The following is a 12677-nucleotide window of genomic DNA, read 5'->3' as shown; positions in this document are numbered from 1 at the left end:
GTGCCCCAGGCACAACATTTAGCTCCAAATCCACAAAACCAGCCTGAAAATGAAGGAAATCTGGGCGGGACTTAGTGAAAGGGTCAATTTTGGAATTTGAAATGCTGTTTAAATTTCTACCCTAGTTATGTTATGCAATTTAAAAACAGTAACATCAGTCAAGTTGGCCTCTTTAGGTGGCAGGAGTGGAAAATTAGTCATCGTCAATATTCAGAAAGAGCAGGAAGATTTTTTTTTCCATGGCAACTATCAGGTTTTTGCCAATGTTTTGCATATTTTTAGGCTTTCTATGATCTGATATTACTTGAAAATAAGGTCATATAGCTGCTGTAAATGGGGAAATAAAATCCCCCAGGGGAACAAACCCTGTAGGTTTGGGCTGGACCTCCCTCTGGCTCCGCCCCTGTGATAGGACTAATAATCTGACATGAGTGGTCTATTATAAGTGATATATTAAGATAAAAACATGGCAGGTTCATGAAGACGGTCAGAACAAAATGTAAGCACACATTTCCAAAATCCCTAAAACAAAACTGAAACAGAGTCCTCCTGCCGTTTGCAACACTAATTGACTGCGCTTTGTCCCCCCCTCCTCTCATCCACTCTGACTTGCTCCGTCCATTGTGCGAGTCCCCCTTTTTAATGAACATAATCTGATGAAAACACAGCTATCTGCTTTTCACTTTGCATCGGCACACGCAGCTCAACCAGCCTCTTTCTCCGCCCCCATCTTTAACACAGCTATGAGACCTCTAATTATGCGGGGATTCAAGTAGCTTTTCACAAAACACAGTGCTGTCCTTTAGAGCTGGAGAGCGCTCAGTGGGCTAAAAGGACAGGCTGCATGTTTGCAGGTTGAGCAAATCCAATTGATTTGATTAGGTCTCTGCATCTGCTTCAGGTTTGGTTTAAATTATGAATCTCAAACGCATCTCATGTTATATTTTTTGTACTTTTTTTCATGTTTGGCTGCATGTATCAGAGTCAAATGTGACATCATAGATAAAAATAAAAACATCTATCCAAAGGCTGTGTGACAGGCATATTTTTTGGGTTTTACTTTAAGTTTTTCTACATTAAAACACATTCCAGAGGCCTGTTATTGATTCAGAAATCCCCACTGAAGTCTCATAGTTGCCTCCATCTTAAGAGAAAAGCAGTGTGAGGGTTTTCAAATCTCCCTCCTGTTCATTTTGTGTCTTTATCTCATGACAATTATCATCTAATCTGATCACACATGATCACATTAATGTCTCATTGCACATACTAATATAATTTGCTGCATCCAAGCACCGGCTTTATTGTAATACGTGACAGAGACAAGACTTGTTGTGTCATCCTCGTGCATTACATCACCTGCTGCCCCCGTGGCTTTGCAGGCTTTTGTACCAAGCTGATTTGAAAAGCCTTTATCACAGCGGTAAGCATTCAATTTGATGTCCGCCTGTAGCACTTCCTGGCTCATAAAATTACACTGAAGTCAATGAGCTCTGGTTACAGGAGAAACGCAGGTACATATTGCTTTCCTGCTGCACACAGGTGGAACTGAAATAACACATGAATGAGGTTGATCATCAGCAAGTCACGGAGTTCAGTCACAAATAGAGTCATTAAATAAATGTTAGAATATAATAAATCTTCCTGTAATGCTGCTTTTAAGCGTTTTTGTTGTGTGTTTTATATGTTTTTGATGCTTTACATTAGTGCGTAAAATGTGCGTAATTTGCGTAATATTTGTGCCAAAGCCCTTTCCAGCTCCACGTTGAGGTGTGATAATCCCCGGACCGTTTATTCAATTTACTGACAGGTGATTGCGGCTCGTGCACGCCCCCCAAAAAACCCCGAGACATTCTCCTCTTTAATCTAATTGGATGGTAAGTGGGTGCGTACTGTTGAGCCCGGAGCCAAAACGCTTGCGCGGCCTTTTTTCTTTGGAGTCTATTCTCGTCACAGCCCCTCGCGGTTTCATCTCAAATCCCATTTGCTATTGTACCTGCCCAATAGCAGAGACCGAGCGCGTTTTAACTCGGATGGCATTTATTATTCCATCATTACAATCCGGCGCAAGTTTGACGCAGTGAGCTCTCAGTCTGATCAGGAGGCATCTGGCCACTTTTCCCTTCTCCTTTTTCTCTCGCATAGTTTTAACTCAGACAGTAAGATCATCTTTTTCAAGTGTTTTTTGTCCTCTTGATAAGTTTTGATGGTGATCCACATCGGACAGTGAACGGTGATGGCAGACTCTGATGCGCAAGAGACTCGCCAACCCGCAAAGGACTCGCCGTTCTCCATCAAGAACCTGCTGAACATCGAAGACAAACCCACGAAGCCGAAAACGTTCCTCGGCTCATCCAAAGGAGTGTTTGAGGGCAGCTTCTTCTCTCGGCTCGGTGACTTGTCTTTCCCTCGGTTTGAGTTGCCCACACAGAGAATTGGACTATCGGCGCAGTATTTGGAGAGAGCGTCTACCTGGTGGTACCCATACACACTCGGGACTCATCTGAGGACTGGAGGTAAATATTATTGACTCTATAAAGAAATGTTGTGTTTTGGTGAGGGGGGAAACAGAATTAAGATTAATTTTACAGCAAGAGGCCTATTGTGTCAGATAATGAGAAATGTAGGATTTAAAATTACGCATGTACATTTTGGAAAAAATAATTATGTCCATAAACAATCTATTAATTATAAATAATACAACAAAGGGGGGAAATAAATCAACTGAATGTCTAGAATAAATTAAAATCAAAGGCAAAAAAGGATCAAATTTGAATACTATTTCTATTTTCCTGCAGGGTCTGAGAAGGCCAACCTAAGGGAAGCATCACCGACTCCGGACAGGCGCTCCCCAGATCTCCCAAAAAGTGACCAAGATGCCAAAGAGGAAAGCGCCGACGACGACATCGCGCTGGATGACAGTGACTCTGAGGAGCCAAAGAAAGAAATAGACCAGGAGGACGACTGGAGGCGGAAAACGGACGAGCTGGACTCCGAGAGGAAGCCGTGTCGGAAGAAGAAGACGCGCACGGTGTTTTCCAGGAGTCAGGTCTTCCAGCTGGAGTCCACCTTCGACATCAAGCGCTACCTGAGCAGCTCGGAGCGGGCAGGCCTGGCCGCGTCCCTGCACCTGACGGAGACGCAGGTGAAGATCTGGTTTCAGAACCGGAGGAATAAGTGGAAACGGCAGCTGGCCGCGGAGCTGGAGGCGGCCAACCTAAGCCACGCGGCGGCGCAGAGGATTGTGCGGGTTCCGATACTTTACCACGAGAACGGAGCCCCGGAAACGGCCGGGGGCCCCGCTGCAAACTCACCGGGCAGCCAGTCGCTCCTGGCTTTCCCCCATCACATGTACTATTCCCACCCGGTCCCACTGCTGAGGCCTGTTTAACACTGACTGTGGCATGACGCGCTGTACATATGTTTTTAAATGAGAGTGACCAACATTGGAAAAAAATAAATTTTGTATATTTTGTAGAGTCACAATGTTATTATTATTATTATTATTATTATTATTATTATTATATGTAACCATCGTTCATCCTGCTGAAGCGCAAGTCTCTACGGCTCCAATCTAAAATTATTATTATTACTGGTGAAATTGTTCAATGCTCAAAAGTAGGTGGATATATTTTAATGTATTCAATTTGAGGGGAAAAAAATGTTTTGAACAGGGTTGACTGTCCATATGTATTTTACAGAGATTTGTGTCAGTGTTTGTAGCAGAACATGTGGAATTTAATATTTTGATATTTTCCAATATTGTGCAATACTGTGGCTTCACATTAGGCTGCCAGCCTCCGTCACCTAGGCTGTAGTTCATTTTTACAGACAAAAAAAGATCATTTTTTTCTCTTTGTAATAGTGAGGACAATCATGTGATCCTTAAAAAAATAAATCCCCGACAAACTGCAGGTGATAGGCAAGTGTTTTTATGACGCAATGTTTTGCCGGTAATTTAAAAGCCATGCAAGAGCCAAAAATAGCCTCTGTTTTTGTGTATGTTTTTTCTCTGATATTGTTATTGAAATGCTGTATATTATATGGTCTCACACTCAGTAAAGATTTCGTTCCAAAAAGAAGTGTATCCTTCATATAACTGTGATGTACATGGGAAATTAAGCTGTCGTGTTTTAAAGATCTCGGTTTTCAAACACTTGTTTCCGATTATGAGGGTCTGCAGGGATAAGCGTGCCCTCCAAAATAAAATACTAAAATTGGATAATTTCAATCGTTAGATTATGGTGGGTGTCTTTTTTTAAATCTCGTGATCTGGGAAAGTATTATTCTGGAATTGTTGCATTTTCAGACACAGACTATTTTAACTACTTCCAATTTAATCTCCTGCTAAAGGCCTTTTGTTTTTGCTGCATAAATAACCAATAACTGTGCAGATAACAATAGGCGAGCCTATATATTCCATGGTCACAATTAAAAGGCAAAATCAAGGGATTAAATAGTCCTTAAATTTTCACATAGGCGTAGATTTTTCAGAGGGAGACAGGGGACATTTTTGCGTTTAGAACATGTACATTTGTTCCCCCCAGTAAAAACATTCAACTTTAGAGGACTTCTACTTCGACAAAATTAAAGACAATATAAATTGGTGCAGAAAAGGCTCAAATTGGTGCATTACAATTTACCGAAATGCAGGAAATTAGGTATTTGATGTTCAAAATATTCTGGCAGAGGACCCTCATACCTCCCCATTTCATATGTGTCCTCCCAAATGTTGAAAAGAAATCTACACCCCTGATGTTATGACAAATAGCTTGAAGTAGGCTAGCTTATGACATGCTGGCCTATAAGAGACTGTTATTCTACTAGAGTTGATCGATTTGGGCAAAGTTCTCCTGGCAAAAAAATAAAATAAAATAAAATAAAATTCAATTAAAAAACAAAACATATATATAGGCTATATATTCATTTTTTCGTTATTTTAAAAAAGCTACACTAATCGTACCATAGACAGATTTTAATATAATTATGGTATATACATATATATATATATCTTAAAATAATATTTGCATTGTATCTTACATGAGAGACTCATTGCATAGCCTACCGAAAACACATCCATACTGTCAGGAAGAGAGAGCAGTCCTGTGTCACGTGACCTGGGCTGAGACACCGGAAGTATCCGTGAAGGTTAAATCAACCAATCATATCGCAGGCGGGAACTCGAATATTCGTCTCAACCAATCAGCGTCCTCCGGAGCATCAGCGGCTACTTGGAGGGGAGCTAACCTCACGCAGCCACATTGCTTTGTACTTTCCACGTTATATATTTCATATTTTACTATAAACCAAGCAACAATAATCAACTTCTTAGGGGAAATAGCAAGTCGCGTGTGAACCACACCAAACTAAAGCGGTAAGTAACGTGAAACGACCAACACCGGAGCTTGTAGCCTGCGTTAGCTTGACCGTTAACGCTACAAGCTAGCGTTAGCAAACACCGGTGGCAGTAGTGGTGGGCTCGGTATAATTTCTGGATGTAACGGAAAGAGTCGAGTTGTCAGTGTGAAATAAAATATATGTGTTGTTTAACCTTCAACCAGCCTCGCAACAGAAAGCCATGTTATTAAGCTTATATGTTAGCTTAGCAAGCTAAGTACTCACTTACGCTAGTTGGCTAAATACGCAACTGCTGTCAATAAGCTAGGCTAACAACAAGCTGAGAAGCTATTGAGCCACCGTTGCTTACTCTCTTGAATATGTACAGTAACTTTGACAGGCAAAACATGATGACCCGTATGTCTTTATATCTCGCTGAAATGATCGCAATCAGATGCTTTAGTTGGAAATTAGCAGGGAGCCATCTGCTATTATTCAAAACATAAAATGACTTTTTCTTTGTTTTAGCTAAAAGCAAACCTCATACAGCTACAAATCTGTGTGATTATGGTTTTAATTTAACATTTAGATCAAGATAATTGAATGTTCATTTATATTAAGCAGTCAAAAATCCTGAACTTTATAGTCACTGATCTGTTAAGTCAGTGGCAGCAGTGGTTTCGTTCCTGCTTATCTTGTTTTGAATTAATTTATACCAGTAATATAATGTAACAGGTGATGCATAATATAATAATACCTGCAGGAATAAGTGCATCTCTCTGCAATTAATTATTGCTTCCCTGATGCACATTATGTAAACTTAATGTTGTAGCTGTCAGAGTGGTTTTGATTAAACTCTGTGGACATATTTGAAGCTCTGGTTTGTGGTGTTGAGATAGTTTACTCATTGTAAGGTGTTGATGTTGTGCCCACCTCTGTATCTTGTTTTTTATTAAAGCACTGTTGTATTTAACCATGTCACTGTGCATCAACTAGGTCTCATTAAAGTTAACTTTAGCCTTAATATGTTTCCTCTTTGCAGATGACAGGCTCGAACGAGTACAAGCTAAACCAGGGACCAGAGGACAGCATCTCTGCTGTCAAGTTCAGCCCTAGCACAGCCCAGTTCCTGCTGGTTTCCTCCTGGGACTGCACCGTCCGTCTCTATGATGTCGGAGGGAACACCATGCGGATGAAGTACCAGCACACAGCTCCAGTTCTTGACTGTGCTTTTTATGTAGGTCGCAGATTTTTTTTTACATTTGCTTAGGTTCCTCACGGCCATCTGGCACACACAGATAACATTCCTTTTTTTATTTGCAGGACCCGACACATTCTTGGAGTGGAGGTTTAGATGCACAATTAAAAACTCACGATTTGAACACAGACCAAGGTATGTCACAAGAGTACTGATAAAAGGTTTCGGGCACCTGTTGCAGATCTTTTTAACTGTGCAATAAATTTGCTGTATGTGTTTATTGATGTTGGTCTTTAATATTATCCCTAAACAGATACAATAGTTGGAACACACGATGCCCCCATTCGTTGTGTGGAATACTGCCCAGAAGTTAATGTCATGGTAACGGGTAGCTGGGACAGATCGGTTCGGCTGTGGGACCCAAGGACACCCTGTAATGCTGGCACCTTTACTCAGCCTGAAAAGGTAGAGCAAAAAAGACACAGTATGCTGTTGTATAATATTGTGTAACAATGTATTAAATGTGTGCAAGATTATATGAGTGACTTTATTGCAGGAACACCTAAGGAACCTACAGCCTACACGTTTCTCTGTGTCTGTTTTCTGTCCCAGGGTTAACATCTAAATCCAAATAAGATGATATTAAAGTCACAATGACATGGATTTTTTAGAGCTTCCCGCTTTGTTAATTTAATATATTCTTTGAAGAAACAAGATATGTGGGAAGGACATAACATGAAGAAGTACAAGCCAGTAGAAAAGAATACTTCTTTGCTTAAGTTAATGCATTTTCAGTAACACCTATCACAAGTGCAGATAGATGTAGCCATCAAAGATGTATAGTGTTCCAGAAAGCACTTAAATAAGCACGTTATTAAATTGGACGTTGGCCTGAATACCTAAAAAAATAAAATTAAGACCTTGTTATTTTGTTTGTCAAATAATTATATATTACATTGGTGAAGAAGGTCTTATTTCATTGTGACTCATTCATTGTTTCATGTGTTTGTTTGTGTAGGTTGTAAGTAAGACTTCATTGCCAGTGTTGTGTCTTCCTTTTAATTTATCTTGTCTCTTTTGCCTTTGTGAAAGGTGTACACCCTCTCTGTGGCTGGAGATAGGCTGATCGTTGGCACAGCTGGAAGACGAGTCCTGGTGTGGGATTTGAGGAACATGGGCTACGTACAGCAAAGAAGAGAGTCCAGTCTCAAGTATCAGACTCGCTGCATTAGAGCCTTCCCCAACAAACAGGTACACTTTGAATTAGAAGTGACTTTTTATCAATTAAAGTGTGCACAGCTCTACTGAAAGATACAGACAACAGTTAAAGGGTAAGTTTAGTATTTTTCAATCTGGACCCTATGTTCCAATGTTTTTAAGTAGTCTAAGTAGCTAATGGGAACAACATTTTTGGAAACTGGTCCAGTATTGAGTGACACCTCTGCAGCCAGCACCAGCAAAACAGGCTGCGTTGTAATCATACGGGTTCAGACTGTCAATTTACGTCCACTAAAAGTGCTTGTTTTTGCCACTGACATGTTCAGATTAATATTCAAGGTGTCTGACAAGATGATCTAGAGATATACCTTTTCGGTAAGTAGTAAGATAATTTTGTTTAACCATAAACAGACCCAAAATTGCTATGTGCAAACCCACCAAACTCTGTTACTGTAAAACGCACTTCACAGTTGAAAGAAACACAATTAAACATCTTCATTCATCTTTCAACTGTTCTGACAGCCACCAGCTTTGGTTTGGTTGAAACAAACTCTTAATTCATCCAGTTAGATGTAAAGATGTGCTGGCTCTTCACACACTACACTTACTGTTTATTTGTTTGGTGTCTGGTGGGTTTGGTGATAGCAATTTTCAGAGCTGTTTCTGGTTAAACTAAAAAGGATCTTACTCTTCAAAAAGGTGCATCTCTGCAGGGATCTTTTCCATAAGTAGTCAGACACTTAAAATAGTAACCCAAACATGTCAGTAGCAAAAACAAGTTCTTTTAGAGGACACAAATTGAAAGATTTTGTCGCCAAAACATGGGAAAATAGTGCCAAGGTTATAAATATCAAACGTACCCTTTAATACTTACCAGATAATTTACTCCTCGGACAGCCTTGTGTCAGATATGGATTCCTGTGTTCATGAAACTAAGTTGGATTGTAACTTCATATTTTCTGTCTTGGCTCCAGGGCTACGTCTTGAGTTCAATCGAGGGACGTGTAGCTGTGGAGTACCTGGACCCGAGCCAAGAGGTTCAGAAGAAGAAGTATGCCTTCAAATGCCACAGGCTGAAGGAGGAGGGAATCGAGCATGTTTACCCTGTCAATGCCATCTCATTTCACAGTATTCATAACACCTTTGCCACAGGTACGACCGGCTAGTTGGTACTTGACAAAAGATTATTTGTTTCCTCCTACATTTAGTTTGTCTCTGTAATAATTTTATTTTTATAAAGCTCATGGATTTTCTTATGACCTTTAGCATTGAGCTGCCAAGGTTGCATGATGAACACACAGTTATTACAGATCCATATCTCAGCAGTAACACGGCCTAAATCTTTTGAGGTTGACCTTGAGCCTCTCCTTCTTCCAGGTGGCTCAGACGGCTTTGTGAACATCTGGGACCCGTTCAACAAGAAGCGCCTGTGTCAGTTCCACAGGTACCCGACCAGCATCGCCTCACTGGCCTTCAACAACGACGGCACCATGCTTGCAATCGCCTCTTCATACATGCACGAGAAGGGCGACATCAGCCACCCAGAGGACGCCATCTTCATCCGCCAAGTCACAGATGCCGAGACAAAACCCAAGTGAGTCTCCCTCACCTCTCGTGTCCTCACTCAGTGTAACCGTTCGCTACTCACTGAATCTGTGAGCAGCTGCATTTACAAGGAGCACGTCCAGCTGCGGCATAATGCTGATCTGTATCTCCGTCCGTCCACTTTTCAATATCCGACGGTTGAAAGATAGACAGATGAGAACTTGAAAATCCTCCCAGCAGTTTGTGTGTCCATGCTGCCATAAATATACACTCTGTAGCCAGACAGATAGAAACCTGCTCTACAGTGTAATGTAATCCACGACAATAGCCGTGTAATAAATACTACCTTTGTGAAACTAAATCAGTGTTTGACCCGGAACTGTAATAATACCATTTAAAAATGTATGATTGTCTGTATGTAGTCTGTGGTAAGAAACATTCCACTCAAACAGTAGCAGTGGTCTAGTAGCCAGACTTATCTCCACTGTAGGTATCAGTGTTAAAGAAAGGTCTGGAATTACAGATTATCACTCTGCCACAGGGGAAAAACACTCTGGTTTGATCTATCTACAATATTAATTGAATTTTTAAACGATATATTTTGGGCGGGGCAACACAATGGTTTGAGTTGAAGGTGTGAGAAAGAATAGTATCAGTAACATTGTTAACACTGTGCTACATTACAGAGAAATACAAAACCGTACTAATGAACCTTCATTAATATAGGCCTATATTTTATCTACAAGTGCACGTCACACACTGAGCGAGCCGCCTGTTAATGACGCTGTGGGCTAATGGGCATGTAGCTACTTCCATGTTTCAGATGATACGTCATGTTTGTAGTCGACCAATGAAGATGAGTTTACATATCACCTTGGGTTCGTCCTTCACCTTCTCAAAATGATCCCACACTTTGGATTTCCTGCCCGACATGTTATTAACTAGCCTGTGGAATAACTGCAGGTACCAGCCCTGGAAATTAGGGAGCGTACACATGCTGTGTCTTTAACCACCTGGAAAAAGTGAGGTCGGGCATTGAGCACTACTCTTGTGCCTTTTCTGAGAGTATCATGACTAAGCAACCAATGACATCTTGCCGACTAATGACCTCTCTCGTCGACTAATTTTTGGTCGCCTATTAGAGGGCAGGCCTACACTGGACCCATTAAAACCACAACGATTTGCTGGCTGTATGCAGCTCTTGCAGAACGTTATTAAGACGATATCACAGGAGCTCATGTGAGGAACAGATCGGTACATTTGTTAAGTACATTTCACTGACACGTGCCATGTCAAAAATGGATCAGCATCCAACTCTTCATCAAAGCCTGCCATTTTCAGCATGTGAGTTGTTAGCGTGGAGTTGTTGTTTCGCATAGCAAAGGAAACGTTAACACGCAGGTAGCGGAAGGAAGGCAGAATGCCAGCCTAAATCAGCCGACCTACGTCAGGCTTATAGCCGCAGTCTGCATCAGGTGAGTCAGACCACTCGAACAGGAGTTCAGTAGCACATCGTTTACCAGGTTTCCCATAGAGAGAATTGTGAGGGTTGACTCATGTTTTGTGAAGGTTGAATTTAGCTGTAATGTCAATACAAAATGTTCCCACTTATGTCACAGTGACTTTTGAAAATAGGAAATAGGCCTCTTCTTCTGGTTGTTCCAAGTGTAATAAACATCTATTTTAGCAGATCTTTGTTTTGCTCACACTGTACTGAACCTTAATGAATAGGACATAACTTGTGTTTTCTCCTGAGTTGATTGAATCCGTTCTCTCCTGTTTTTGGTTTTCAGATCAACCTGAGTCTGCCTTCGAATGGTTCTCTCTGCGTTTGAAGCCTTTATCACGTTTGGGTTATCTGCTGGCATCCAGTGTACCATTGCCATATTGTTTGTCGCATTTCTTTCCATTCCAAAACCAGTTTGTCTTTCTTGTAAGTAAACGTTTCCTCTCTTTTGTGGCTCTTGTTAAATATTTTGTTGTTTCATGTTTGTTCTAAAAAGCAACTACCACTTTTCTTGACTAAAACTATTTTTAAACGAACCTTCTGGCTTATTGTTTGGTCATTTTGGAGTCATTGAATACAAATTGTTGATTTTATGATCAGTTTCGTTCACTGCAAATGATGGAGTTTCATTTAATATCATACTGAAGCTGTCCTCAGATCAGTCTCTTAGCACTAATACAAGTGTGACACTTTGACTGTTAATAAAACATTTTTATCTCAAGTTTTGACCCACAGTGTTCAGTTTTGTCACATGTACTACCTGCGAAAGCAAATCTGAGAAATGCCAGGAATGTGTCAGGGGCAGAAGAGGCTGTTCTCTTGGTGATGTGTTGAGGGAAAGCGATGATCCAACTCGTCTTGCCGAGGGCTCCACTTGCCCTCAGACAGTGACCTGTGTTGATAGACATCAGAGGTCTGCGGCCTAAACCAGGTCCTGCTTTATTATTGGGGGAAACTGGGGGAAAACTGCTAAACTTGATGACCTGGCTGCATCGAGCCAACAGAGGGGAGGAGAGGTTCAACGCTAAAATAAAATGGTCATGGTGCTCATTTTGAGATTTCTCTTACTTTTAAAGGTGCATTATCCTAAGAGTTAATTAAGGTTTATCAGGGTGGAAACACTGCAGAACTGAGTGCTATCCATCGTTACGGTTTCACTGCAGTGGTGGGATTGTTCTTAACTTGTTTATTAAGAAATATATATGGAGATAGAAATGTTAAAGGTCCAGTGTGCAGGATTTAGGGGGATATATTATTGTATAATCACCTATAAATCAGAATTGTGTTTTCGATACCTTAGAATGAGTCGTTTATATCTACATAGCAAACAGGTCCTTGTCTATGGAGTCTGCCATGTTGCACCACCATGTTTGTACAGTAGCCCAGAGCAGACAAACCAAACACTGGCTTTAGATAGGGCCATTCATGTTTGTGCGTTGCCATTTGTGGTTAGCAGCCCCTCTGCGATGAGCAGCATCGGAAAAACACTAATATTTTTTTTAGGGTGAAACTGCTTCATTTCATTTCATTAATTTTTACTGGTTTAACTGACCCGATCTGTTTACTTTGGAGAGGAGGAGACCTCTGTGGATAATTCAGCTCCTGAGGCCTGTACTACGAAGCCAGTTCAACTTACCCAGGATATCTTCTCATTATCTGGTTTGACTAATCCTAATGTTAGCCATCTGGATAACTGGTACTACAGAGCTGGTTATCAACTAGTTCGGTCAGTTCTGGGTTTTCCTATCCAGCTACGAGTGTGGTCATGTGAAAGAGGTGGGGGTGTTAATTATGAGTGACATCATCAGAACCATGAATGAAGTAGGTTACTTCATATCATATGAAACAGTACCGAAAGTGCCTGCGACTGCAGGA

At 41.0% G+C, this 12677-nt stretch overlaps 2 protein-coding genes across 3 annotated transcripts; both read left to right on the top strand.

The window, feature by feature from the left end:
- Nucleotides 1–1924: 1924 nt before the first annotated feature.
- Nucleotides 1925–4747, top strand: hmx3b (H6 family homeobox 3b). Its single transcript, XM_050060758.1, has 2 exons — nucleotides 1925–2513; nucleotides 2796–4747. Exons 1-2 carry the CDS (start codon nucleotides 2234–2236, stop codon nucleotides 3386–3388), a joined length of 873 nt encoding a protein of 290 aa, XP_049916715.1. The 5' UTR covers nucleotides 1925–2233; the 3' UTR covers nucleotides 3389–4747.
- Nucleotides 4748–5196: 449 nt separating this feature from the next.
- On the top strand, nucleotides 5197–11524 carry bub3 (BUB3 mitotic checkpoint protein). Of its 2 annotated transcripts, XM_050060755.1 has the most exons (8): nucleotides 5197–5371; nucleotides 6377–6571; nucleotides 6658–6727; nucleotides 6846–6997; nucleotides 7625–7783; nucleotides 8725–8902; nucleotides 9128–9344; nucleotides 11089–11524. In XM_050060755.1, the coding sequence occupies exons 2-8, from the start codon at nucleotides 6377–6379 to the stop codon at nucleotides 11096–11098; spliced, it is 981 nt and encodes a 326-aa protein (XP_049916712.1). In that variant the 5' UTR covers nucleotides 5197–5371; the 3' UTR covers nucleotides 11099–11524. The 2 variants fall into 2 exon arrangements, with proteins under 2 accessions (XP_049916712.1, XP_049916713.1); XM_050060756.1 differs by lacking the exon at nucleotides 11089–11524 and having other exon boundaries at nucleotides 9128–9348.
- The last annotated feature ends 1153 nt before the right edge of the window (nucleotides 11525–12677 follow it).

The sequence above is a fragment of the Epinephelus moara genome, chromosome 13 (assembly GCF_006386435.1).
Source record: "Epinephelus moara isolate mb chromosome 13, YSFRI_EMoa_1.0, whole genome shotgun sequence".
In the NCBI taxonomy this organism is placed as follows: domain Eukaryota; kingdom Metazoa; phylum Chordata; class Actinopteri; order Perciformes; family Serranidae; genus Epinephelus; species Epinephelus moara.
This window is presented reverse-complemented; position numbering and strand designations above follow the sequence as displayed.